Source organism: Mobula birostris, chromosome 14, assembly GCF_030028105.1.
Source record: "Mobula birostris isolate sMobBir1 chromosome 14, sMobBir1.hap1, whole genome shotgun sequence".
Taxonomy (NCBI): domain Eukaryota; kingdom Metazoa; phylum Chordata; class Chondrichthyes; order Myliobatiformes; family Myliobatidae; genus Mobula; species Mobula birostris.
Window position 1 is genome coordinate 89,929,305 of NC_092383.1, and position 27,953 is coordinate 89,957,257.

The window sequence follows — 27,953 nt, forward strand, 5'->3', positions numbered from 1 at the left end:
GAACAGTCTATAAACCCATGAATGGCAAAGCACAGGAACATTCTCTTCAGCCTTCAATGTTCCCTTGGGGCTCATTCCAAGCATCTAACACTCTCCATGTAAAAAACTTGCCCCACGCATCTGCTATAAACTTACGCTCTCTCAACTGAACTGCATGCCCTCTGGAATTAGATAATTCAACCCTGGGAATTGAACTGAATTGAATTGACTTTATTACGCGCATCCTTCATATACATGAGGAGTAAAAATCTTTACAGTAGGTCTCTGTCTAAATGTGCAATAAGCAATTTATATAAATTTATAATAAATAGTATGTACAACAAATATAACATGGAAATACAGTTGTATCAGCATGAATTAATCAGTCTCATGGCCTGGTGGAAGAAGCCGTCCCAGAGCCTGTTGGTCCTGGCTTTTACGCTGCGGTACCGCTTCCCGGATGGTAGCAGCTGGAACGGTTTGTGGTTGGGGCGACTCAGGTCCCCAATGACTCTTTGGGCCCTTTATACATACCTGTCCTGAATAGTGGGAAGTTCCCATCTACAGATGCGCTGGGCTGTCCACACCACTCTCTGCAGAGTCCTGCGATTGAAGGAAGTACAGTTCCTATACCAGGCAGGGATGCAGCCAATCAAGATGCTCTCAATTGTGCCCCTGTAGAAAGTTCTTTGGATTTGGAGGCCCATACCAAATTTCTTCAACTGAAAGAGGCGCTGTAGTGCCTTTTTCACCACACAGCCGGTATGTACAGACCATGTGAGATCCTTGGAGATGTGTATGTCGAGGACCTTAAATCTGTTCACCCTCTCAGCTCCAGATCCATTGATGTCAATAGCGGCTCTACTGTCTCCATACCTCCTGTAGTCCATAACCAGCTCCTTCCTTTTTGTGACATTGAGGGAGAGGTTGTCTTCTTGACATGATTGTGTCAGCGTGATGATTTCTTCTCTGTAGGAAGCCTCATTATTATTTGAGATTAGGCCAATCAGTGCAGTATCGTCAGCAAATTTAATTAGCAGATTGGAGCTGTGAGTGACGACACACTCGCCAGCTATCTATCCCTCTCATACTCTCAGAGGCCTTTTTATCAGCTACACCCATGCACCTGCTCATTAATGCCAATCATGTAGCTGCCACTCACTGCATAAAAGCATGCAGACATGGGCAAGAGGTTCAGCTGTTCTTCAGACCAAAACTCAGAATGGGGAAGTAAAGTATTCGGACTGTGTTGGTCATTGACACAAACAATGCATTTCACAGTATGTTTCAATGTTTCCATGTACTGTCTTTGTGACATATAAAACTGGTCCGTCTCTTCAAAAACTCAGTGAAATTAACCAAGACCTTCAGAAATACAGGATGAAACATGGAACAGGACAAATAATTTCAAGCTATTTTTATAATAGTTTCAAGGGTATTCATACCTGGGGAATTGTTCAATCAAATGGATAATAAGCAGATTTGTAAACATATTAAAAATGCTCTGTCAACAAAAGAGAATCAGTAATAAGTGCCTATTATTGACTATTAATTGATAAGGTGAGCAATTAAACATGACTTCTGTTAATAAAATTAACCTCTTGTGTTTCGCTTTGCTCTCACTGCTGATCAAAGACAACAGTGAAAACAAATTCAAGTGAAAATCTTCAAATTCTGGAAATCCAAGCAACGCACACAAATTACTCGATGATCTCACAGGCCAGGCAGCGTTTATGGAAAAGAGTACAATCGATGTTTAGGGCCAAGACCCTTCATCAAAACAAAATATTTGCCCGCAAGAATGCCCTCGGTTCCATTTCAATTCTGAAGTCAATTGTAGACAGTCAGCACAATCATGAGTACTCGCCACCGTAGTATCTGTGACGTCTTGAAGAAGCCGAGCCTCAAAGGCTGTGTCCATCATTGAGGACCCCCACCACACAGGCCATGCCCCCTTCTCATTGTGACTGTCAGGAGGAGGGACAGAAGCCTGAAGGCACACACTCAGCAATTCAGAAACAGCTTGCCATCCAGTTTCTAAATTGACATTGAACTTATGAACACCACCTCACCACATTTGTATTATTTATTTCCATTTCTGCACAAGTTACTTTAACTTAACCATTTAATATATAAATATACACTTACTGGAATTCAGCTTTTTCAATATTTTTCATGAATTGCACTGTACAGCTAACACAAATTTAACAAATTTCACAACATATGCCGGTGATATTAGTCTTGATCATGCTTGCTGTATATTTTGCATCGATATAAGAAAGATTTTGCATTTATGCTGCACTTCTAGTAGCCTTATTTTCTCGATAACGTTTCACACTCTTCAATTGACAGATTTGAAAGGTCAGGGTGTCGGGGCCTGAGGCGAGAGACGGGCTGGTTCAGCTCACTTCTCCGTGATACTTACTCAGCTCCGCACCGAACTGAGAGTCTGCGGCTTCACGTCTGTGGACAGACTCTCTTTTGTGGACATCAGTTCTGATCACTGTTTGCTTGCTTCGATTGTTTGCATGATCTGTTTTTCTTCTCTCTGCTCGTTGGGTGTTTGACAGTCTGCTTTTTTAATGGATTCTTTTGTGTTTCTTTGTTTTATGGCTACCTGTAAGGAGACATATCGTTAGATCGTATATGTGTACATACTGTGATCATAAGCATACTTTGAACTTTGAACATCTTCTGAAGTATATTATAATTGGTAATTTGGTTTACTACTGTCACATTCACTGGAGTGCAACAACAATGAACCAATTTACCAGTTAGAATGAACTTCAGAAGATGACAATGTCGGTAAGGAGTTATTATTGTCACAAAAGGGGTGAGGGGTATATGGGGTGTCCAGGGATGGGTAGCACCTCTGGCAAAGGGGCTTGTTGTGTCCATTCTAGGGCAGATGACTCACCTTTCAGACACACAGCTCTCACCTGTGGCTCCTAGTATCTGTTTGTATGTGACAGCAGCCAAACCCAATACAGCGCTTCACCAGGTGGGGAAAACCAGGTGGGGGTACCAGACCTGCCCTAGCATGCAAAGTCTGCTCTGGTAGACTGAGATCTGTAGTGAGATCCAACAACTAGGAAGGTGGTTCTGCATCGCTCTGAGGAGAGCGAACGGCATGAAAAGGCATGGAAGTTGTCATGGTTGTCCACTGCAACCAAGGAATACCTCAGCTTGTGACGCTTGTTTCTACCACTGGGCCTGGACTGCTGATGTCTAGAAAGTGGAACTGACCCAGTGCGATAGATTTTCCACTTTAAAAACTCTCCCACACAGGTATCTATCACTGTTGGCCACGATGAACAAGAACCACTTGCGGTGCAATGATACACCTTGTTTTACATGTCACCCGTACAGATCAATTCATCACATCAGTACATATGATGGGAATCAGGATGATCGAGCTGAGGGTGAGCCAGCAGGTTTACAAGTAGATGATGGGTGTAACATGAATGTAATGAAGGACAAGCCAATGATGGGGTACAAATGCAGACAGAGCAAAGAACTCAACTGGACCACAGAGTCAAAATTCATCAGGGCGAAGGCTGCCGGACTGAAGCTGCGATATTTAAATCGGCGTAGCATCCGGAATAAGGTGGGTGAACTCGTGGAACAATTAGAGGTTGGTTGGTGTGACATTGTGGGCATCACTGAGTCGTGGCTGGAAGACCATAGTTGTGAGTTTAACATCAAAGGATATACTCAGTAAAGTAAGGACAGGCAAGAAGGTACAGGCGGTGCTCTGGCTATATTAGTAAGAGATGGAATTACATCTGTAGATGGAGATGACGTAGGGTCTGAGAACATTGAATCTTTGTCGGTGGAGTTAAGAAACAGCAAAGGTGAAAAAAAACATTCTGAGAATCTTATAGGCCTCTTAATAATAGCCAATATGTGGGGTTGAGTTTGTAAAGAGTGTTGGAAAAGGCATGTGAAAAGGATAATGATACAGTGGTATTGGGGGACCTCAATATGCAAGTGGATTGGGAAAATTAGGTTTTTCCCCAGGAAAAAGAGAGGGAATTTATTGAATGCCGATGAGAGGGCTTTTCAGAGCATCTTGTGCTTGAGCCTACTTGGGGAAAGGCTTTTGGGTGTTGTGTCATGACCCAGATCTCATTAGGGAGCTTAATGTTAAAGGAACCATTAGGAGACAGTGATCATAATATGATTGAATTCATACTGCAAACTGAAAGGGAGAAGCATAAGTCACAGGTAATGCCGGTCGTGCATGCGGCCTGTTACAGAATCAAAACTCATTTGTAAGGCCAGTGATGTTGTGGGGATGGAACTGGACTCTCTCACGGTGGTGTCTGAAAAGAGGATGCTGTCCAAGTTGCATGCCATCTTGGACAATGTCTCCCATCCACTACGTAATGTACTGATTGGGCACAGGAGTATATTCAGCCAGAGACTCATTCCACCGAGATGCAACACAGAGCGTCATAGGAAGTCATTCCTGCCTGTGGCCATCAAACTTTACAACTCCTCCCTTGGAGAGTCAGACACCCTGAGCCAATAGGCTGGTCCTGGACTTATTTCCATCTGGCATAATTTACATATTATTATTTAATTATTTATGGTTTTATATTGCTATATTTATACTCTATTCTTGGTTGGTGCAACTGTAACGAAACTCAATTTCCCTCGGGATCAATAAAGTATGTCTATCTATCTATCTATCTACCTAACAGTATAGCAATGGAATAAAGAAAATTACAGAGGCAAGAGACAGGAGGTTACCCCGGTGGATCAAAGGAAGATTCGTTGTTGCCGGTCACGTGACAGAAGATACTGGCGGGGATGATGGTAGAGCAGAAGCAGCTGAAGTTTCTGAGAATAATTCACAAGGCACAGGATAGATATGTCCCATAGAAGAAGTAGTTCTCAAATAGCAGGGCTAGCCAACCGTGGATGACAAGGGAAGTTAAGGTCTGCATGAATGCCAAGGAAAGGGCATATAAGGTAGCGAAAGTGAGTGGGAAACTGGATGATTGGGAAGCTTTTAAAATCCTAGAGAGCTCGAGGTCTGTGAGTGTCAGGCAGCAGGAGTGAGTGACACAAAGGTCTTAAGGTGCTTAAGTCACTCACAATTCCTAGAGTCATTCCTAGACTCTCTCAAATGAACTACATCCCAGACTCCTAAGAGACATTGCTGAACAAATAATGGATGCTTTTGGCGTGATCTTTCAAGAATCCCTTAACTCTGGCATGGTCCTGGAGGACTGGAAGATAGTAAACGTCACACCACTCTTTAAGAAGGGAGGAAAGTGAAAGAAAGGAAATTATAGGCCAGTTAGCCTAACTTCAATGTTTGGAAAAGTGTTGGAGTCTATTGTTAAGAATCAGGTTTTGGGGTACTTGGAGATTGATGATAAAAATTTCAAGGGGAATAGAATATAACAGCAAGGAGATAATGTTAGGCTTTAAAAGGCACTAGTCAGGTGCACTTGGAGTATTGTCAACAGTTTTGAGTCTCATATCTCAGAAAGGATGTGTTGTCATTGCAGAGAGTAGAGAGGATGATTCTGAGAATGAAGGGGTTAACATATGAGGAGCATTTGGCAGCTTTGGGCCTGTACTCACTGGAACTTAGAAGCATGCATGGGGATCTGATTGAAATCGACCAAATGTTGAAAAGTCTAGACAGGGTGGATGTGGAGAGGATGTTTCCACTGGTGGAGGTATCCAAACTAGAGAGTTCAGCCTCAAAATTGAGGGCCAAACTTTTAGAACAGAATTAAAGGAAGCTTTTCTTTAGCCAGAGAGTCGTGAATCGGTGGAATACTCTGCCACAGACTGTGGTGGAGGCCATCTCCAAAGGTATATCTGAGGCGGATGTTGCTAGTTTTCTGATCTCTCAGGGCGTCAAAGAAAATGGCGAAAGGGCAGTTGTATGGGGTTGAGTGGGATCCGGGATCAGCCATGATGGAACAGTGGGACAGACTCAATGGGCTGAGTGGCCTAATTCTGCTTCTATATCTTATGGTCTTACATGGAGGTTGTACAAGGGAAAGGCAATAGCAGAATACAGATTATAGTGTAACAGTTACAGAGAATGTGCATTGCAGGTATTAATAACTTTACATAGATAGACACTTTATGATACCAAAGGAAATTACAGTGTCACAGTAGCATTATAAGTGTACAGATTTACAAATATGAGAAGAGAAGTAAGAAAGAATTAACAGAAGTGACCTTAAAAATAAGATGTACAAGATTTACAAATCAGAGATTACAAGATTTTCAAGATTTCCAAATTCACACTGATAAGATGGTAGTGCAAGAATTGCTGTAATATTATAAAGTAATGGGTGCATCTTCACACCATCAAGATAAGAACTGGTGGTGGTATTGCACAGTATTGCACGATAGCAGGAGTGGTAAACAGAGCTAAACAGATTGAAAGCAGAGCTCTAGTAATCAGAGGTAAATAGCAGTCGAACACGAGGGGTCATCACTTCCCTGGCAAAAGGTTGGCTATTGACCAAGGTTAAGAATGACCTCATGTCGTGCTCTTTGCAGCAGTGCAGTTGTCTTAGTCTATTACTGAAAGTGTTCCTTCGATCCGCCAAGGTGGTATGCAGAAGGTGAGAAACATTATCCAGAATTGCCAGGATTTTCCAAAGGGTTCCTTGTTCTACCACAGCCTCCAGTGTGTGCAGTTTGACACCTATAACAGAGCCAGCCTTTCTAATCAAATCAGCCAGTTTGCATCACCTGTGCTGATGCCATTGCCCCAGCACACCACTGCACAGAATATTCTACTGGAGGCAGCAGACGAGTAAAATATGTGCAGCAGAGGCCTCCGTTCTCCAAAGGACCGCGATCTTCTCAGGAAACAGAGGTGACTCTGGTCCTTCTTGTACACAGCCTCTGTGTGGGTGCTCCTTTCAAGTCCGCAATCCACGTGCAAACCTGGGTACTTGTAGGTCCCACCACACCCACATTCTCACCATCAATTGTAACAGACAGAGGGGCTGGCTTAGTCTTCCTAAAGTCCATCTCCATCTCCTTTGTCTTACTGATGTTGAGCTGCAAATGATTCCGTTTGCACTGTTTGACAATGTCCTCCGCCAGGGCCCTGTATTCATCCTCCCATCCTCCCTTTAAAAACCCAACTATTGCTGAGTCATCGGAGATTTCTGCAGATGACATGACTCAGAGTTGTACCTAAAGTCTGAGGTATACAGAGTACAGGTGAAGGGAGCCAATTCCATCCCCTGTGGAGTCCCAGTGCAGCTTTTAGCCACGTCTGACACACAGCTCTGAAGCTGCACAAACTGTGGTCTGCCAGTCAGGTCAGCCATTATCCAGGATCCAATGGAAGTGCTAACCTGCTTTGAACAGAGATTCTCCCCCAGCAAGGAGCGTTGTATGGTATTGATGGCACTTGAGAAATCAAACAACATGATCCTCACAGTACTGCCTTGTTTATCAAAATGGGAGTAGGCTCTGTTCAGTGGGTAAATGACACCATCGTCAACTGCAATGTGCTCCTGGTAGGTAAACTGCAGGAGATCGAGGTCTGATCTGACCAGGGGTCAAAGGTAAGCCAGGAACAGCCTCTCTAAGGACTTCATGATGTGTGAGGTCAGGGCCACAGGATGGCAGTTATTCAAGATTATTTGGTCAGCCCTTCTTGGGCACTGAGACCAAATATGATGTTAGCCAGATTGAAAATTCACTGGAGAACTCCACACAGCTGCTCAGCACACTCCTTCTGAACCTTGGGGTTCACACCATCCAGTAGTAATTCTTTGCTATGTCTGAGTTTCCACAGAGTTTCCCTTCACATCTGCTCAGTAGTGAAGGTCAGTCCATGATGACTGTGGAATTGGTGTAAGTAGGGGGCTGGGGAGGAGAGGTTTGGGATAATAGAAGATAATTGTTCATTATAAATTGTTTTTTGGGTAGGCTCGGAAATTGAAGGATTGCTGGACAGTATGACTCGAAGGGCCAAAATAGGCTATTCCTCACTGTATCGCAGTAAAATAAAAAATGAAGTTAGAACAACAGAATTCAGAATAAAGAGTGACAGTCACAGAGAAAGAGCAGTGCAGGTTGACATTAAGGGGAAAGATCATAACGAGGTAGATTATGAGCTCAAGAATCTATCTCATTTTGCTAGGGAACCATTCAATAGTCTGAAAACAGCAGGGAATTGCTGTCCTTGAGCCTGGTGGTACCTGCTTTCAGGGTTTTGTAGATTCTGCCCTCTGAGAGAGGAGAGAAGAGACATTGTCTCAGGTGGATGAGTCCTTGATTATTCTGGCTGCTCACCAAAGTAATCCAGAGCTAAAAGAGAATGCTGGATGGCTCAGGTGAGGCAAATGATTCCTTGAACCTCTTCCACCCTGGTTAACATCATTCGGTATTGATGACGTGGCCTCCTTGACATTGGTGAAGCCAAGCATAGATTAGACCAGTGGTGGAGAACCATTTTGAGAGAGTGTGTCCAAATTGGCGAGAATCATCTAAAGAAATTCTGCTGTGCAGCAGGGTAAGTTTGAGGAGAAATGATCATTAATTAATGCATTAGTGACAATAATCATGAACATTTTTAAAGGAAAAAGGATGTGTCCTCTTTATTTATGTGTATTTATTCAGTTATTATTAATAAAAGTCTAAGAGAGATTGAAATAAATGAGGCATTTTAGAAAACCTCTTCAAAAATGTATTAATATTCATCTGTAAAAAGATATGTGAAAAATAACTTCATTTTAAATAATAATGATTTTGTAACCATTTGTCATGCAAATACTGATGGGTATACCAGGTCTGCTGTCATGAGATCTGCTGGCCTTTGTGACATGCCAGAGAGCGTTAGGCTTCTGCCTTTCTGTAACACCTGTATTTACTAATTGTTGTTTTAAATAGAGTCGTTCAGCCCTTGCGCTTTCTGTTTAATCTTGTTCAGTTAATTGTGACTGGGAAGGGTTTTCCGCATTTTGTGGTTATTTACAGCGGTCTCCTGAATACCATTCAACACAGGGTCCTTGTGTTGAGAACGACTTGTCTCGCGGTGTCGCTGGATTGTGCCTCCGATGTTCTATGCAATTCCTACCTATAACCTCTTGCTTTTGTCTCTGAATGTGAATCTGCCATTTCTCCACACCAGAGTTGAGTCTTTTCCAGCACTCACCATGACATAAGGACCCCGTAATCAATGGACCCATCAGATGTTCAAGAGCGGCTTGGACATCGGTCACCCGGAGACAAGGGTGGCCTCCTTACTGAGTTTCTGATTTCCATGATGGAAAAATAACCTTGAAAATGCAAAACCGCAGTGGCAACATGAAAGTTTGGGAAATGCAGGGCTGGGCTTCTTGAAGAGTGGTGACAGGAGATGATTAGTTCTGATTCAGTGGCTTCACCTGGCACTGTGTATTGGTCCACTTACTGCAGTGTTTCTTATCTCTGGGGACTGTATAAAAAGAGAGCATTCAGTGGGACTTGGACGTAATACTTTGAGGTCTCACCGACAGGATTGAGTAGGAGGTGTGTTGCAGTGGGAGGGGCCTGGGCACACCCAGGTAAGTTTTTTAATACTTGCTCTGTTCTGTCCACTAAACAGAGTTTGCACTTCCAGAAGATTTTAAACACACACACACACACACACACACACACACTGAAAGAAAAAAGGAACTGGAATTCTGGTAATATGCATCTCATGATTAAATTTTATTCAACAAACTATTTATAGATATATCCCACAGGGTAGAGCAATAGGCTGTGTGATGTTCAGCTCACATTTACATCAAATAGATTTCACTCCATGAGAAAGGTTCTGGAGTGAATCACTGGAAACCACAGCTGAAGAGGAAAATCAGGAAAGAAGAGAGGAAAAGAGAGGAATCTGAGAAGAGGCATAATTACATGATGTCAATATTTGCATATCCAGTCCAGATCCAAAATTCGTAGATTGGTCCTTTAAAATCCCATCCTGGCTGGGCGTTTATTTCAGTTCTCCCGCTTTTTGCATTTTCCTTTCAGTAAAACCCCAGCATTCAATAGGGTGTCTTCACCTTCAGGATTCTGAAAGTGACTCCCTGATCTTTGATACTGACGGGTCAGATGAAAAATCAGATGGCTTAAGTCAACCTGCAAATATGAACTTGGATGGACCTTCAATGGGAACATTCAGGGGCAAGTTAGACGGCCTTAGCCAATCCCACTCGGTTGTTTCCTCTGTCGAAGATGGAGTAATACTCTCTAATGAAGACATCTCCCAGAATCCAGAGGTTTCCACCAGTGCCGCTAAATCCACTGTCGCAGCTATTGTAATCCATCTGGAAGGAAATGGAGAGCAATTAACACCAGGTCAAGTGTCCACTCAATAAATGATCATTATAACATGTGTCATTAATCCGTGCAAAGTTAATGAATGCATCCCTTGAAATTCTCATCCCCCATATGTCTGATGAATCCTGTACCTTCAGTGTGTAGGCTGAGGCAGGAAGAGTGAAGTCATATCCATTGATGGTGAAGACCACATCAGGCATATTGCCAATGTTGTTGCAATTGATGGAGTACTGTGAAAGAAGAGCAACAACATTTAGACCATAAGACATAGGAGCAGAACTCAGCCATTCGGCCCATCGAGTCCTCTCTGCCATTTGACCATAGCTAACTTATATTCCCTCTCAACCCCATTCTTCTGCCTTCCCCTTAATCAAGAAACTATCTACTCTGCTTAAATATACCCACAGCCATCTTTGGCAATGACTTCCACTGATTCACCACACTCTGGCTAAAGAAATTCCTCTTCTCAACGGTTCTAAAAGGACATTCTTCTAATCTGAGGCTGTGTCCTCTGGTCCGAGACTCTCTCAATATTGAAAACATCCTCTCCATACCTTTTTTTTAAAACTTACTGCATTGGGTGTTCATTTTGTGGCCTCATCTACACCAGAGAAAGCAGAGGCAGATAGGGTAGCCACTTTGCATAGCACTTAATTCTGGCTACAGGGATGACCCTAAGTTCCTGGATAGTTGTTATTTTAAATTTCCATCCCATTCCTACCCTGACTTTGTTTTCCCTGAGCTTACATTGGTAAGCTGACATCATCTAATAATTAGGTTTGTTACAGTCCTCAGAAATCATCGGTGAAGTCAGTCATTTCTGATAGACAGACTTTCCAGAAATGGCCACTTCTGATGTAAAGTCATCGGTGTGAATCACTACTTTATTTCCCCATCACTCAAAATGCTGATCTCCTTAACTGCCCATCACCTCCCGGTGGTGTTCCTTCCCCTTCACCCTTTCCAATGGTCTTCTGTCCTTTCTCCAGCCCTTTATCTCTTTCTCCAATCAACTTCCTATCTCTTTATTTCACCCCTCTCCCCCCAACTTCACCTATCACCTACTGCTTTCTACTTCTTCTTTCCCTCGCCCCCACCTTCTTACTCTGACTTCTCTTTCTTTCCAGTCCTGATGAAGGGACTCGCTATGAAACATTGACTTGTTATTCTTTTCTATAGAAGCTGCCTGGCCTGTTGAGTTCCTCCAGCGTTTTCTGCTTGTTACGTTGTGAATGGAGATGTTAATCCTAGCCATTTCTAACAGAATGCATTCTTTCCGCAATTCCTGTTGCCTGCATGACATATAATTTCATTAACTCCATGTGCTGACTGCATAATACATTAACAGCTGCCAGCTGAGTATACACCACTGGTCAGTCAGCCCCTACCTGGCCATAATAATTTGGAGTTGCTCCGATGCTTTGCTGAATATTGCGGATGTAATTTCCGCCAACAGCGATAAGAGAAGTTCCAGTATCAACGATGGCAGGGCAACCTTGAGCGCAAGCCACAATCTCGCCGTTGACTGTCACTCTGAGTGAAAAAAATCATCGTTTTTGCCAAGAATGCTCATTTGAATTTATTGCCAAAATAAAAATCAGAGTCAAATTAAATTTATCATCAATGTACATATATGTCACAATGTGCTGTACTGCCCTGAGATTCAATGACAGACAAATAAAGAAACTCAATAGATATTATGAAAACTATCAATAAACCAAGACTGACAAACAACCAATGTGCAAAAACGACAAATTGTTCCCATTACAATAAATAAAACTGAGAATATGAGTTGTAGAGTCCTTGACGGTGATTCTGTAAGTTGTAGAATCAGTTCAGAATTGAGTCCAGAATTCAAGAAAATAATTTGGAAAAGCTGGCCTTCAAACTGAAATATTCATTATATCTGGTTTGACTGGACTTGGAGTAATGTGATCAGTTCTGATTGCCTCATTATAAGAAGGATGAGGAAGTTTTAGAAAGTGTGCAGAGGAGATTTAACAGGGTGCTGCCAGGATTAGAGAGCATATCTCATGAGGTAAGTTGACTGAGCTAGGGATTTTCTCTTTGGTCCAAAGGCGGATGAGAGATGACTTGTGAGAGGTAAGGAGAAGAGAAGGGGTGAGACGGGAACCAGAACAGGTAATGGATAAAGAGAGAAGGGGGAATGGGGAAAAATTATCAGAAGTTAGAAAAATCAATATTCAGGTAGGCAGATTGGAGGTTGGCCAGATCAGGTATTGCTCCTCCATCTTGACTGTAGCCTCATCATGACTGTAACAATTGCTTTCTCCTATAAATTCTAACTATATAACTGGTTCAACTCACTGAAAGTAAATCTTCAACGGCTGAGAATACCTCAGATGGAGATACCACTTACCTCTCGACCTCAATCTGCCAGTAGGCCTCATGGGTAACAGGGAGCCAGTAGATTGGGCCGGTGTAGTGGTTTGAGTCAACTCCACCAAACAGGACTTCACTTCCAGATTCACCATTTGTCCTGGAAAACAACATTCAATAAGAATATCTCAGACTTCAACACTCAAAAGACATTCAGATATTGATTAGTAAGTTGTAGGCATGATGTGCTGTCACCAGCAGTGTGGTGACACTCGTAGGCTGTCACCAACACATCCCTAAAACAAACAGCAAGTTTCAATATACATGAAACTAATAAAGCTCATCTTTCAATCTTTAAAGGAATAATTTCATGAATATTGCAAGAAAAACGTGCATTTGCAGAGTTAGAGTCTCACAGCATGGAAAAGGGGCCTTCAGTCTAACTCATCCATGCTCACCATTTACACCAATCCCACCTGCCCCGTTTGTTCCATGTCTTCCTAAACCTTTCCTAGCCACGTATTCAAGTCATTCTAGACCTTAAATGAGCTGTGCAAGCTGAAGTAAAAATAAAACTCTGAGAATGATGGGCATCTTTATCAGACTGGAGACCAAAATATCTTCAAGTTCCAGTTCAATTAATGGCATCAGCACTGACCTGACATGTTGCACCTCACCCGGTAAATTTCATCTGCTTTTAAGTTTTCAACATTATCGTTATTTTGTATTCATGATTTAATTCCTAGAATCCCATTGAACTACAATAAGTAACCAGAATCATCAGAAGAAGAAGCAATGATGGTACCAAGCAAATTAACAAGCGACATGACAGATTCTCCAGTAGTGAAGGAAGGTGTTACAACGTGCTAACCTTGTCAAGTAGACAGAAAAGAGTGGCTGCGAAACCAGATGCTGAGACATTATGTTGTCGAAGACTGTAGTGGCTCCTTCTGCCGCAAGTGATGGATAGCCCAAGCCCAAAATACCATCGAAATTACAGTAGGTAAAGAAACTGCCGGGTTCAGTCATACTTAATCCAAACTCTTGTCCATTGATCACAAGATTAGAAAGCTGGTGAGACAGATTTAAAGAGAAATTAATCAGTTAGTTATCCCGTCAGGCTGCACATGGGCACAGCTCATGGAGCTGCTGCCTCACAATGCCAGTGACCCAGGTTCAATCTCAGCCTCTGGTATTCCACGCATGACGTTTGCAGATCGGCCCCTGTGTTCAGGTGGGTTCATTCTGGGTGATCGGATTTTCTCCCATTTCCCAAAGACATGCTGATTGATTGGTTAATTGGTCACCGTCAATTATCCTAGCGGTAGAATCTGGAGGGTGCTGACAAGACTAAAAGATGATTCATGTTGGACAAATACGTGGTCAGCATGGTTTGGGCCCAAAATTCGACTGTCATCTTGCCCTAGATGCTGCCTGGCCTGCTGAGTTCCCCCAGCATTTTTTGTGTGCAACTTTTTATTCTGTTAATTTGTACTACTTATTTCTAATTAACATTAATAAAAATATATAAACTTAGAGCAACACAATTCTTTCTCTCTAGATTTATTCATCATGTATTTCATTGCACTACCTCTGTAAACTGAACAATTTTCACAATGTATGCCGGTGATATTAAATCTGATTCTGCTATGAGGTGAAATTCGTTAACTTTCTGTTAGCAGTACAATGGAATACATAATAATAGAGAAGAAACTACAGATTATAGTAAATGTGTATGAGTTAACTTAAATAACTAGTGCAAAAAAATATTATTAATGCAAATTAGTGAGGTTGTCTTCATGGGTTCAACGTCCATTCAAAAGTCGGATGGCAGGTGAGGGGAAGATGCTGTATTGAAGTATGATTCCAGCCTAATCATCGCAGATAATGACGCTCGGAAGGAAGATTTAATCTGAATGTGGGGAGAATTACAAAGAGTAGATCAAGGTAGGCAGAGACTTAAATGGTTGTTGATGCACCAAGGAGCCTGTGTCCATGCTGTAAAGATTTGTGGTGAAAATCATGATTGGACCTAATTTCCTAAGCATAGTTTCAACGATTGTGTGATATCCGGTGGCAGGGACCCCAGATCTCCAACTCCACAGAGGTCAAAGGTGGCCAGTCCTGGGGAGAGAGGGCTGTGTGTTTGTGGGTGTGTGGGTAGGAAGGTGGTGGTGGTGGGGGGGAGGAATGGAGCTTCTTTCACTGTTGTTGCATGTTCTGTTCAGATTGTCAAGCTCTGTGTTTCTGTGGGTCTGCTATGTTGGCACAGGGATACATGCCCCCAGTTCATCCTTGGGTACGTTCATTTGTGAACACAAACAAACCATTTCAAAACATAATTCGATATACATGAATCCAAATCTGAATGTTTACAAATATGCCATTCCATATCCACTTATCAGTTTCATTCCCTGAGATTCATTTTCTTGTACGCATTCAGAGTAGAACACAAATTTAACGGAAAAAAACTGCACACAAAGATGGGCAAACAAGCAATGTGAAAATGAGGACAAGAAAAGCAATGCCAAAAAATAACAATAAATAAATACATCAAAATAATATTGAGAATGTTTATCAGTTAGGATCTCTAAGTTTTGGAATACAGGTATTAGTGTGGTTTGAGTTATAAGGGTGAAGAGTTCACTTACTCTCAGAGTATCGTATCCCAGAATACCGGTCATACTTCCTGTCCCATACTGGATGGACAGATACTGATAATTCGTGCTGAAGGTTGAGGACTGGGATGGGTTGAATCTGTTGTGCTTCTCTGCAAAGAAACATCCATTTCATCAACGAAACAAAAAGTTTCAACATATCACCCTGCGCCAAACAAGCCCCTGCCAATAGTTTCCTAAATCTTGTCAAAACACACCAAGCATTGCAAGGCTGGCAGACTCCTAGATTTCTCCTTGAGCCAAGTTGCAAATGTTCTACCCCTCACCAGACCAGGGCCCCGGTTTCCACCCACCTTCCAAAGACATGAGGGCGACTAAGTTGTGGTCACGCTACACCGGTGGCAGAAGCAAGGCAACACTTTGCAGGCTGTCCGCTGCACGTCTTTGGAAGCGACACATTTTAACGTATGTTTCAATGGTGCGACATTCACATGACATATAATATACACTGAGTCCCAGCAGCATGCATAGAGTTGAAGGTGATGTGTTAACAAGGATAGAGGATCAGTTAACTAATAGAAAGCAGAGAGTTGGGATACAGGGGTGTTACTCTGGTCAGTAATCAGTGCAGAGTGGTGTGCCACAGCGGTCGGGACTGGGCCCGTAAATGTTCATGATCTACATTAATGATCTGGAAGAGGGGACCGACTGTAGTGTATCCAAGTTTGCTAATGATAATAAATTGAGAAGAAAGACAAATTGTGCAGAAGATGTGGAGAGCCTGCAAGGAGATATAGTTTGGTTAGGTAAGTGGGCAAAGGTCAGGCAGATGGAATACAATGTTGGTAAATGTGAGGTCATCCACTTTAGAAGGAAAAATGAAAGAGCAGATTATTATTTAAATGGTAAAACAATGCAGCATACTGTTTTGCAGAGGGACTTGGGAGTGCTTGTGCATGAATCACAAAAGGTTGGTTTGCAGGTGCAGCAGGCTGTCAGGAAGGCAAATGGAATGTTGGCCTTCATTGCCAGAGGGATTGAATTTAAGAGCAGGGAGGTCATGCTGCAACTGTACAGGGTACTGGTGAGGCTCCACCTGGACTACTGCGTGCAGTTCGAGTCTTCGTACTTGAGGAAGGGTAGACTGGCTTTGGAGGCTCTGAAGAAGAGGCTCACCAGGTTGATTCCAGAGATGAAGGAGTTAGTCTATGAGGAGAGATTGAGTTGCCCGGGATTGTACTTGCTGGAATTCATAAGAATGAGAGGAGATCTTATAGAAACACATAAAATTATGGAAGAGATAGATATGATAGAGGATGGAAAGTTGTTTCCACTGGTAGGTGATACTGGAAATAGCCTCAAAATTCGGGGGTGTAGATTTAGGACGGAGATGAGGAGGAACTGCTTTACCCAGAGGGTGGTGAATTTGTGCAATTCTCTGCCCAAAGAAGCAGTGGAGGCAACCTCAGTAAATAACTTTAAGGCATGGTTGGATAGATTTTTGAATATTAGGGGAATTAAGAGTTATGAGGAAAAGGTAGGTAGGTGGAGATGAGTCCATGGCCAGATCAGCCATGATCTTGTTGAATAACGGAGCAGGTTCAATGGGCCAGATGACCTACTGCTGCTCATATTTCTTATGTTCTTTTGGGATATGTGAGAGCTTCAATGTATTTGAGAGCAAGGGAACACGTTCTTACTGCATGGTGTCTGGTCGCAGTAGACTGACGGGACCCAGAGGTTGGATGAGCCAGTATCAAAGACGACCGTGAAGCTCTGTGGGGGGTTACCGAGGCTGATGGCTCCATAGTATGACAGCTGTCGGCAAAAACAAAATCTCCTTGGTTAGTCTGATTTAGTGTGATTGCCTTCATGATGACTGGAGAGGAAAGGGGACACGACAGAAGTAAGAGAGTGGGGGGAGAGTCTGGAGTACAGACTAGCAGGTGATACATACGTCCAGCTGAGAGGGAAGGATGGTGGGTGGGCGAATGAGCAGGGATGAAGTGAGAAACTGGGAGGTGATAGGTGGAATTTTACTAATCGTAAAACAATTCACCTTGTTAGCAATTGACCACTTCTGATCACACCACCCTCTTCCCAGCAGGAACCGGCGTTGGGTTCCTCTTGTCCTCACCCTCCACCTGACTAGCCTCTGCATACAATGGATCCTACCCCATCATTTCTATCAGTCTCCACAGGATCCCTCCACTGGACTCATCTCCCCACCACTGCTCCCCCTATCAGCATTCTGAAGGAACTATTCCTTCTGCACCTCTCTGTTTTTCCCTTCAAATAGGAACTAGCTATAAAAACAATAGAAATATTACAGCATTTTCATTACGAAGGTCAAGAGACCCTTCACCCAACGTTTCGGCTCATAGCAGTCAAGAATTACTTACATCCATGTAGTTGGTCATTGGCTCCAGTGATGCCAAAGTTCCAATGGAACAAGCACCTTTGAACTTTGTGCAGGGATCATAGGGATGATTCTTGAGGTAATCTGCCAACAATCCCTTCTCCCGAAGAATATCTCGGGCAGATTTTCCTTTATATAAAGGAACTCTGTAAAGTGGGAAATAGGTTAGGAATGTCATCATCTATTATTGTTCCTTGGGGAGAAAACTTAATTGCTACAACTGTTAACTTTTGGTTAAACTGTTCCTACCTGGTCAAGGCGGCATCAGAGAGCTGGATGCATACGAAGGCGAGGAGTAACCACTTCATGTTGAATCGATTGGATTCCTTTCAGAATCTGACATCGGGCTTGTGAGCCCTAATACTTATACTCAAGGAATCATTGTCACGTGGGCACAGAGACAATCATTCCATATGAAAAGTAAATATTCTGGTACTCGTGATCAGTTTCTCTCTGATAAAATACATTCTATTAAGGACACCCTTCAATGTAGAAGTTGATAACAAAGTATGTTAAGTGCTGTGAAATTAAAGATAATTCTTATCATAGATAACACAATCTGAAATTAGGTTCAAAACTGTTTTATCAAATGACTGAGACCTAAACAGTCCTTCCAGGTGAGGTAGCCCTTTACTTGTGAACCCACCAGTGTCATTTATTGTATCTGGTTTTCCCCTTGAGGCCTCCTCTACATCAGTGAGACCTGACACAGAATGGACGATGGTGTCATTGACTGGCTACTCTGTCTATGTCTCTCATAATTTTGTGAAGTCCAACTGAAGTTCAAAGACCAGAGTATATTTGAATATCCACTGTTTATTCACTTCCACAGACGCTGCCTGACCTGCTGAGTTCCTCCAGCATTTTAAGTGTGTTGCTTTGGATTTCCAGCATCTGCAGACTTTTTCATGTGCAGTGAAACCCACATGGTCACGGGGAGAACGCACAAACTCCTTACAGACAGCGGGGGAAATCGATCCCTAATTTACTGCAGGTTCTGTAAAGCGCTGTGCTTACCACTGCATTACTGTGCTGCCCGACATGTGCTTTCAGCATGTTGACCTTCATAAATCAGAGAACCGGGCTGTTATCTCGAAGTTGTCTCAGACGTGCGTGAGGCCAAATTTGGAGTATTGTGTGCAGTTCTGGTCACCTATCTACTGGAAAGATATCAGGAATATTGAAAGAGGACAGAGAAAATTTACAAGGATATTGCTGGGACTTGAGGACCTGAGGGAGAGGGAAAGGTTGCATAGACATGGACTTCATTCCCTGCAGCGAAGGAGAATGTGAGGAAATTTGATAGATGTGTACAAAATGTTGATGGGTATGGATATTGTCAATGGAAACAGGCTTCTTCTGTTGAGGTTGGTTAAGACAAGAGGTACAGGTAATAGGTTAAGGGTGAAAGATGAAATATTTAAGAAAAATTTGAGAAGAGACCACCATGACTCCGAGGGTGGTGAGAGTGTGGAATGAGCTGTCAGTCGAAGTGGTGAACTCCAATTTGATTGCAACATTTAAGAGAAGTTTGGATAAGTACATGGATGAGGAGGATCATGGTCCAGGTGGGAGTCGATGACACGAGCAGTTCAGCCTGGCCTAGGTGGGCAGAAGTGCCTGTGTCTGATCTTGCGGGAATGGAACCCACTCTAAGGACCTCACGAACAGCCGCTTATTAATATCCCCAAGGACACGGCTTGGAAGACGAGCGTGCTTACAGGGTTCCAGAGATTTCATGGCTCTGGGGACATGCTGATTCCAGGCCGGTGCCAGAAATTGAAGCATCGCGGGAGAACGCGGAACATCGGGAGCAGCGGGTTGGCTGCCAGGGGTTGTGTGCTCGGGGAGCTGCAGCTTTTTGCTGCCAAATCTCTGGGCGCAGAGCTCAGAAAAAGCCAAGCAACAGACTTTTAACATCGTAAATCAGTGAGTTGTTTGTTATGTCTCCTGTCTCACTGTGAAATGGGACACCCTTTTTTCCCTTATTAAGGAGAGTGAGAGCCTGTGGTATGTCAAATTATCGGGTGAACGAGTAGTCTTTGGGGTACTGCAAGTCTGTGTCTTTATTGATGCTTTGCTGCATGCTTGAGTGCTCGGTGGGCAGTGTTGATGCATTTTTGCTGGTGGGGGTGGGGGGCTGGATGTTGCCTTGTTGCTGCTTGTGCAGGGGAGGGGGAGTTGCGGGGGGGAGCTTTGGGGCTCTAAGTTTTAACTGTCAATCATTCCTTGGGGCACTCCTCTGCTTTTGTGGATGTCTGCGAAGAAAATAAATTTCAGGATCAATGTATCGTATACATTTCTCTGACATTAAATGCACTTATTGAAACCTGTTGTAGTGTTCTGTAACTCTGACTCCAAACCCATCCTATTGTTGTACTTGTCTAATTGTCCCTCCCTCCACCACTACTTCTGGCAGCTCATTCCATGTACCCACCACACTCCATGGGGGAAAATATTGCCCCTCAGGTGCCCTTTAAATCTTTCCCATCTCACCTTAAATCCTTACCTTTTATTTTTAGACTATGAAAAGGACTGTGACCATTCACTTTATGTACACAGCTCGTGATTTTATAAACCTTGAGAAGGTCACCTCTCAGCCTCCTTCACTCCAGGGAAAACAGACACAACCTGTCCAGTCTCACGAACCAACAACGAAACAAAAAGAACCGTAGCAGGATCATCGACCCCTAAATACCTACTCCCCGCACGCAGAAATGGACAAAAATGGAGCAGTCACATCAACCTCCAAATCTCCCTCTCCACACACAACGAATGAGAAACATCAGGCAAAAAACACAGAATATAAAATACTGTAAGACTGAACAAAAATCTACAGTCCAAGTCCAAATCCAAAACGCAGAAAACCTGGGTAAACCAGCGGCTGTTCTTTCCCTCTCTGACAGCAGAGTGATCCCACCAGTGTTCAAAAGGCAGTATCCCTTCTCTGACAGCGGACAATCCCACCAGCGATCAAAAGCCTGGCAGTGGGTGTTCACCTTCCGTTTTCACTCGATATTTCACCCTCTCTCCTTGTTTTAATCGGCGAACAATGGAAGCTTTAATCCACAAATTGGAGCCGAACATCGGCTTGAGGCCCATGCTGCAGTCTTCCTGCCACGATCCTCTCAGAGACTACAGAGCATGAAAACACCCTGACGATTTCCAAAATGGAAATCACAGGCTCAAACAGTCTCAGAATCACATTCAAGACAAAAAACAAACATAAAAGAAGTGAAATATATGGTTTCATAATCTATCCACAGTCATGAGTCTAACTGTCATCGATACTGTGGATACTGAACTTTTTACTGTTGGACTTCGGCCATATTCCACCGAGATACAACACTGGGCGGCACGGAAGGTCGTTCCTGCCTGTGGCCATCGAACTTGCAGCTTCTCCTGTGGAGGGTCAGACACTCTGAGCCAATAGACTGGTCCTGGATTTAATTTCCATCTGGCATAGTTTGCATTTTGTTGTTTGATTGTTTGTGGTTTCTGTATTGCTATATTTATGCCCTATTCTTGGTTGGTGCGGCTATAACGAAACCCAATTTCCCTTGGGATCAATAAAGTATATCTATCTATCTATCTATCTATCTATACTACGGTAGGAAGAGTCATAAGTCCAATTGTCATTGACACCACACTACAGTCATGAGTCTGATTATCATCGACACTACAGTGTGAAGAGCCATGAGTCCGATTGTCATCGATCGTACTCTACGAGGAGTCATGAGTCCAATTGTCCTTGACACTACAGTACGAACAGTCTTGATTCCGATTGTCACCAACACCTCAGTACGAGGAGTTATGAGTCCGACTGTCATGGGCACTGCAGTACCAACAGACATGAGTCCGACTGTCATATACACTTGTCTTGAGTCCGATTGTCACGGACACTACAACACAGAAACAGGCCCTTCATCCAATCCAGCCCATGCCAGTCTAGTCTTCTGTCTGATTCCAGCTCCTGCACCCACATCAATGCCCTCTGGAACCCACACATCCATATACCTATGCTAACCTCTTAAAGACTCACTCTTAACAATTTAAGAACACCTTCTTCCTCTTCACCGTCAGATGTCTGAACAGTCTATAAACCCATGAATGGCAAAGCACAGGAACATTCTCTTCAGCCTTCAATGTTCCCTTGGGGCTCATTCCAAGCATCTAACACTCTCCATGTAAAAAACTTGCCCCACGCATCTGCTATAAACTTACGCTCTCTCAACTGAACTGCATGCCCTCTGGAATTAGATAATTCAACCCTGGGAATTGAATTGACTTTATTACGCACATCCTTCATATACATGAGGAGTAAAACTCTTTACAGTAGGTCTCTGTCTAAATGTGCAATAAGCAATTTATATAAATTTATAATAAATAGTACGTACAACAAATATAACATGGAAATACAGTTGTATCAGCATGAATTAATCAGTCTCATGGCCTGGTGGAAGAAGCCGTCCCAGAGCCTGTTGGTCCTGGCTTTTACGCTGCGGTACCGCTTCCCGGATGGTAGCAGCTGGAACAGTTTGTGGTTGGGGCGACTCAGGTCCCCAATGACTCTTTGGGCCCTTTATACATACCTGTCCTGAATAGTGGGAAGTTCCCATCTACAGATGCGCTGGGCTGTCCACACCACTCTCTGCAGAGTCCTGCGATTGAAGGAAGTACAGTTCCCATACCAGGCAGGGATGCAGCCAATCAAGATGCTCTCAATTGTGCCCCTGTAGAAAGTTCTTTGGATTTAGAGGCCCATACCAAATTTCTTCAACTGAAAGAGGCGCTGTAGTGCCTTTTTCACCACACAGCCGGTATGTACAGACCATGTGAGATCCTTGGAGATGTGTATGTCGAGGACCTTAAATCTGTTCACCCTCTCAGCTCCAGATCCATTGATGTCAATAGCGGCTCTACTGTCTCCATACCTCCTGTAGTCCATAACCAGCTCCTTCCTTTTTGTGACATTGAGGGAGAGGTTGTCTTCTTGACATGATTGTGTCAGCGTGATGATTTCTTCTCTGCAGGAAGCCTCATTATTATTTGAGATTAGGCCAATCAGTGCAGTATCGTCAGCAAATTTAATTAGCAGATTGGAGCTGTGAGTGACGACACACTCGCCAGCTATCTATCCCTCTCATACTCTCAGAGGCCTTTTTATCAGCTACACCCATGCACCTGCTCATTAATGCCAATCATGTAGCTGCCACTCACTGCATAAAAGCACGCAGACATGGGCAAGAGGTTCAGCTGTTCTTCAGACCAAAACTCAGAATGGGGAAGTAAAGTATTCGGACTGTGTTGGTCATTGACACAAACAATGCATTTCACAGTATGTTTCAATGTTTCCATGTACTGTCTTTGTGACATATAAAACTGGTCCATCTCTTCAAAAACTCAGTGAAATTAACCAAGACCTTCAGAAATACAGGATGAAACATGGAACAGGACAAATAATTTCAAGCTATTTTTATAATAGTTTCAAGGGTATTCATATCTGGGGAATTGTTCAATCAAATGGATAATAAGCAGATTTGTAAACATATTAAAAATGCTCTGTCAACAAAAGAGAATCAGTAATAAGTGCCTATTATTGACTATTAATTGATAAGGTGAGCAATTAAACATGGCTTCTGTTAATAAAATTAACCTCTTGTGTTTCGCTTTGCTCTCACTGCTGATCTAAGACAACAGTGAAAACAAATTCAAGTGAAAAACTTCAAATTCTGGAAATCCAAGCAACGCACACAAATTACTCGATGATCTCACAGGCCAGGCAGCGTTTATGGAAAAGAGTACAATCGATGTTTAGGGCCAAGACCCTTCATCAAAACAAAATATTTGCCCGCAAGAATGCCCTCAGTTCCATTTCAATTCTGAAGTCAATTGTAGACAGTCAGCACAATCATGAGTACTCGCCACCGTAGTATCTGTGACGTCTTGAAGAAGCCGAGCCTCAAAGGCTGTGTCCATCATTGAGGACCCCCACCACACAGGCCATGCCCCCTTCTCATTGTGACTGTCAGGAGGAGGGACAGAAGCCTGAAGGCACGCACTCAGCAATTCAGAAACAGCTTGCCATCCAGTTTCTAAATTGACATTGAACTTATGAACACCACCTCACCACATTTGTATTATTTATTTCCATTTCTGCACAAGTTACTTTAACTTAACCATTTAATATATAAATATACACTTACTGGAATTCAGCTTTTTCAATATTTTTCATGTATTGCACTGTACAGCTAACACAAATTTAACAAATTTCACAACATATGCCGGTGATATTAGTCTTGATCATGCTTGCTGTATATTTTGCATCGATATAAGAAAGATTTTGCATTCATGCTGCACTTCTAGTAGCCTTATTTTCTCGATAACGTTTCACACTCTTCAATTGACAGATTTGAAAGGTCAGGGTGTCGGGGCCTGAGGCGAGAGACGGGCTGGTTCAGCTCACTTCCCCGTGATACTTACTCAGCTCCGCACCGAACTGAGAGTCTGCGGCTTCACGTCTGTGGACAGACTCTCTTTTGTGGACATCAGTTCTGATCACTGTTTGCTTGCTTCGATTGTTTGCATGATCTGTTTTTCTTCTCTCTGCTCGTTGGGTGTTTGACAGTCTGCTTTTTTAATGGATTCTTTTGTGTTTCTTTGTTTTATGGCTACCTGAAAGGAGACATATCTCTAGAACGTATATGTATACATACTGTGATCATAAGCATACTTTGAACTTTGAACATCTTCTGAAGTATATTATAATTGGTAATTTGGTTTACTACTGTCACATTCACTGGAGTGCAACAACAATGAACCAATTTACCAGTTAGAATGAACTTCAGAAGATGACAATGTCGATAAGGAGTTATTATTGTCACAAAAGGGGTGAGGGGTATATGGGGTGTCCAGGGATGGGTAGCACCTCTGGCAAAGGGGCTTGTTGTGTCCATTCCAGGGCAGATGACTCACCTTTCAGACACTCAGCTCTCACCCGTGGCTCCTAGTATCTGTTTGTATGTGACAGCAGCCATACCCAATACAGCGCTTCACCAGGTGGGGAAAACCAGGTGGGGGTACCAGACCTGCCCTAGCATGCAAAGTCTGCTCTGGTAGACTGAGATCTGTAGTGAGATCCAACAACTAGGAAGGTGGTTCTGCATCGCTCTGAGGAGAGCGAACGGCATGAAAAGGCATGGAAGTTGTCATGGTTGTCCACTGCAACCAAGGAATACCTCAGCTTGTGACGCTTGTTTCTACCACTGGGCCTGGACTGCTGATGTCTAGAAAGTGGAACTGACCCAGTGCGATAGATTTTCCACTTTAAAAACTCTCCCACACAGGTATCTATCACTGTTGGCCACGATGAACAAGAACCACTTGCGGTGCAATGATACACCTTGTTTTACATGTCACCCGTACAGATCAATTCATCACATCAGTACATATGATGGGAATCAGGATGATCGAGCTGAGGGTGAGCCAGCAGGTTTTCAAGTAGATGATGGGTGTAACAAGAATGTAATGAAGGACAAGCCAATGATGGGGTACAAATGCAGACAGAGCAAAGAACTCAACTGGACCACAGAGTCAAAATTCATCAGGGCGAAGGCTGCCGGACTGAAGCTGCGATATTTAAATCCGCGTAGCATCCGGAATGAGGTGGGTGAACTCGTGGAACAATTAGAGGTTGGTTGGTGTGACATTGTGGGCATCACTGAGTCGTGGCTGGAAGACCATAGTTGTGAGTTTAACATCAAAGGATATACTCAGTAAAGTAAGGACAGGCAAGAAGGTACAGGCGGTGGTCTGGCTATATTAGTAAGAGATGGAATTACATCTGTAGATGCAGATGACGTAGGGTCTGAGAACATTGAATCTTTGTTGGTGGAGTTAAGAAACAGCAAAGGTGAAAAAAAACATTCTGAGAATCTTATAGGCCTCCTAATAATAGCCAATATGTGGGGTTGAGTTTGTAAAGAGTGTTGGAAAAGGCATGTGAAAAGGATAATGATACAGTGGTATTGGGGGACCTCAATATGCAAGTGGATTGGGAAAACCAGGTTCTTCCCCAGGAAAAAGAGAGGGAATTTGTTGAATGCCGATGAGAGGGCTTTTCAGAGCATCTTGTGCTTGAGCCTACTTGGGGAAAGGCTTTTGGGTGTTGTGTCATGACCCAGATCTCATTAGGGAGCTTAATGTTAAAGGAACCATTAGGAGACAGTGATCATAATATGATTGAATTCATACTGCAAACTGAAAGGGAGAAGCATAAGTCACAGGTAATGCCGGTCGTGCATGCAGCCTGTTACAGAATCAAAACTCATTTGTAAGGCCAGTGATGTTGTGGGGATGGAACTGGACTCTCTCACGGTGGTGTCTGAAAAGGATGCTGTCCAAGTTGCATGCCATCTTGGACAATGTCTCCCATCCACTACGTAATGTACTGGGTGGGCACAGGAGTATATTCAGCCAGAGACTCATTCCACCGAGATGCAGCACAGAGCGTCATAGGAAGTCATTCCTGCCTGCAGACATCAAACTTTACAACTCCTCCCTTGGAGAGTCAGACACCCTGAGCCAATAGGCTGGTCCTGGACTTATTTCCATCTGGCATAATTTACATATTATTATTTAATTATTTATGGTTTTATATTGCTATATTTATACTCTATTCTTGGTTGGTGCAACTGTAACGAAACTCAATTTCCCTCGGGATCAATAAAGTATGTCTATCTATCTATCTATCTACCTAACAGTATAGCAATGGAATAAAGAAAATTACAGAGGCAAGAGACAGGAGGTTACCCCGGTGGATCAAAGGAAGATTCGTTGTTGCCGGTCACGTGACAGAAGATACTGGCGGGGATGATGGTAGAGCAGAAGCAGCTGAAGTTTCTGAGAATAATTCACAAGGCACAGGATAGATATGTCCCATAGAAGAAGTAGTTCTCAAATAGCAGGGCTAGCCAACCGTGGATGACAAGGGAAGTTAAGGTCTGCATGAATGCCAAGGAAAGGGCATATAAGGTAGCGAAAGTGAGTGGGAAACTGGATGATTGGGAAGCTTTTAAAATCCTAGAGTGCTCGAGGTCTGTGAGTGTCAGGCAGCAGGAGTGAGTGACACAAAGGTCTTAAGGTGCTTAAGTCACTCACAATTCCTAGAGTCATTCCTAGACTCTCTCAAATGAACTACATCCCAGAGTCCTAAGAGACATTGCTGAACAAATAATGGATGCTTTTGGCGTGATCTTTCAAGAATCCCTTAACTCTGGCATGGTCCTGGAGGACTGGAAGATAGTAAACATCACACCACTCTTTAAGAAGGGAGGAAAGTGAAAGAAAGGAAATTATAGGCCAGTTAGCCTAACTTCAATGTTTGGAAAAGTGTTGGAGTCTATTGTTAAGAATCAGGTTTTGGGGTACTTGGAGATTGATGATAAAAATTTCAAGGGGAATAGAATATAACAGCAAGGAGATAATGTTAGACTTTAAAAGGCACTAGTCAGGTGCACTTGGAGTATTGTCAACAGTTTTGAGTCTCATATCTCAGAAAGGATGTGTTGTCATTGCAGAGAGTAGAGAGGATGATTCTGAGAGTGAAGGGGTTAACATATGAGAAGCATTTGGCAGCTTTGGGCCTGCACTCACTGGAACTTAGAAGCATGCGTGGGGATCTGATTGAAATCGACCAAATGTTGAAAAGTCTAGATAGGGTGGATGTGGAGAGGATGTTTCCACTGGTGGAGGTATCCAAACTAGAGAGTTCAGCCTCAAAATTGAGGGCCAAACTTTTAGAACAGAATTAAAGGAAGCTTTTCTTTAGCCAGAGAGTCGTGAATCGGTGGAATACTCTGCCACAGACTGTGGTGGAGGCCATCTCCAAAGGTATATCTGAGGCGGATGTTGCTAGTTTTCTGATCTCTCAGGGCATCAAAGAAAATGGCGAAAGGGCAGTTGTATGGGGTTGAGTGGGATCCGGGATCAGCCATGATGGAACAGTGGGACAGACTCAATGGGCTGAGTGGCCTAATTCTGCTTCTATATCTTATGGTCTTACATGGAGGTTGTACAAGGGAAAGGCAATAGCAGAATACAGACTATAGTGTAACAGTTACAGAGAATGTGCATTGCAGGTATTAATAACTTTACATAGATACACACTTTATGATACCAAAGGAAATTACAGTGTCACAGTAGCATTACAAGTGTACAGATTTACAAATATGAGAAGAGAAGTAAGAAAGAATTAAATAAAGTGACCTTAAAAATAAGAT

At 43.1% G+C, this 27,953-nt stretch overlaps 1 protein-coding gene across 1 annotated transcript; it reads right to left on the minus strand.

The window, feature by feature from the left end:
- Window positions 1-9,812: 9,812 nt before the first annotated feature.
- Window positions 9,813-17,981, minus strand: LOC140209546 (pepsin A-like). Its single transcript, XM_072277807.1, has 9 exons — window positions 17,923-17,981; window positions 17,657-17,819; window positions 16,955-17,072; window positions 15,288-15,406; window positions 13,508-13,707; window positions 12,677-12,796; window positions 11,685-11,829; window positions 10,428-10,526; window positions 9,813-10,283 (listed from the first exon to the last, which is right to left on the minus strand). The coding sequence occupies exons 1-9, from the start codon at window positions 17,979-17,981 to the stop codon at window positions 10,146-10,148; spliced, it is 1,161 nt and encodes a 386-aa protein (XP_072133908.1). The 3' UTR covers window positions 9,813-10,145.
- Window positions 17,982-27,953: the final 9,972 nt, after the last annotated feature.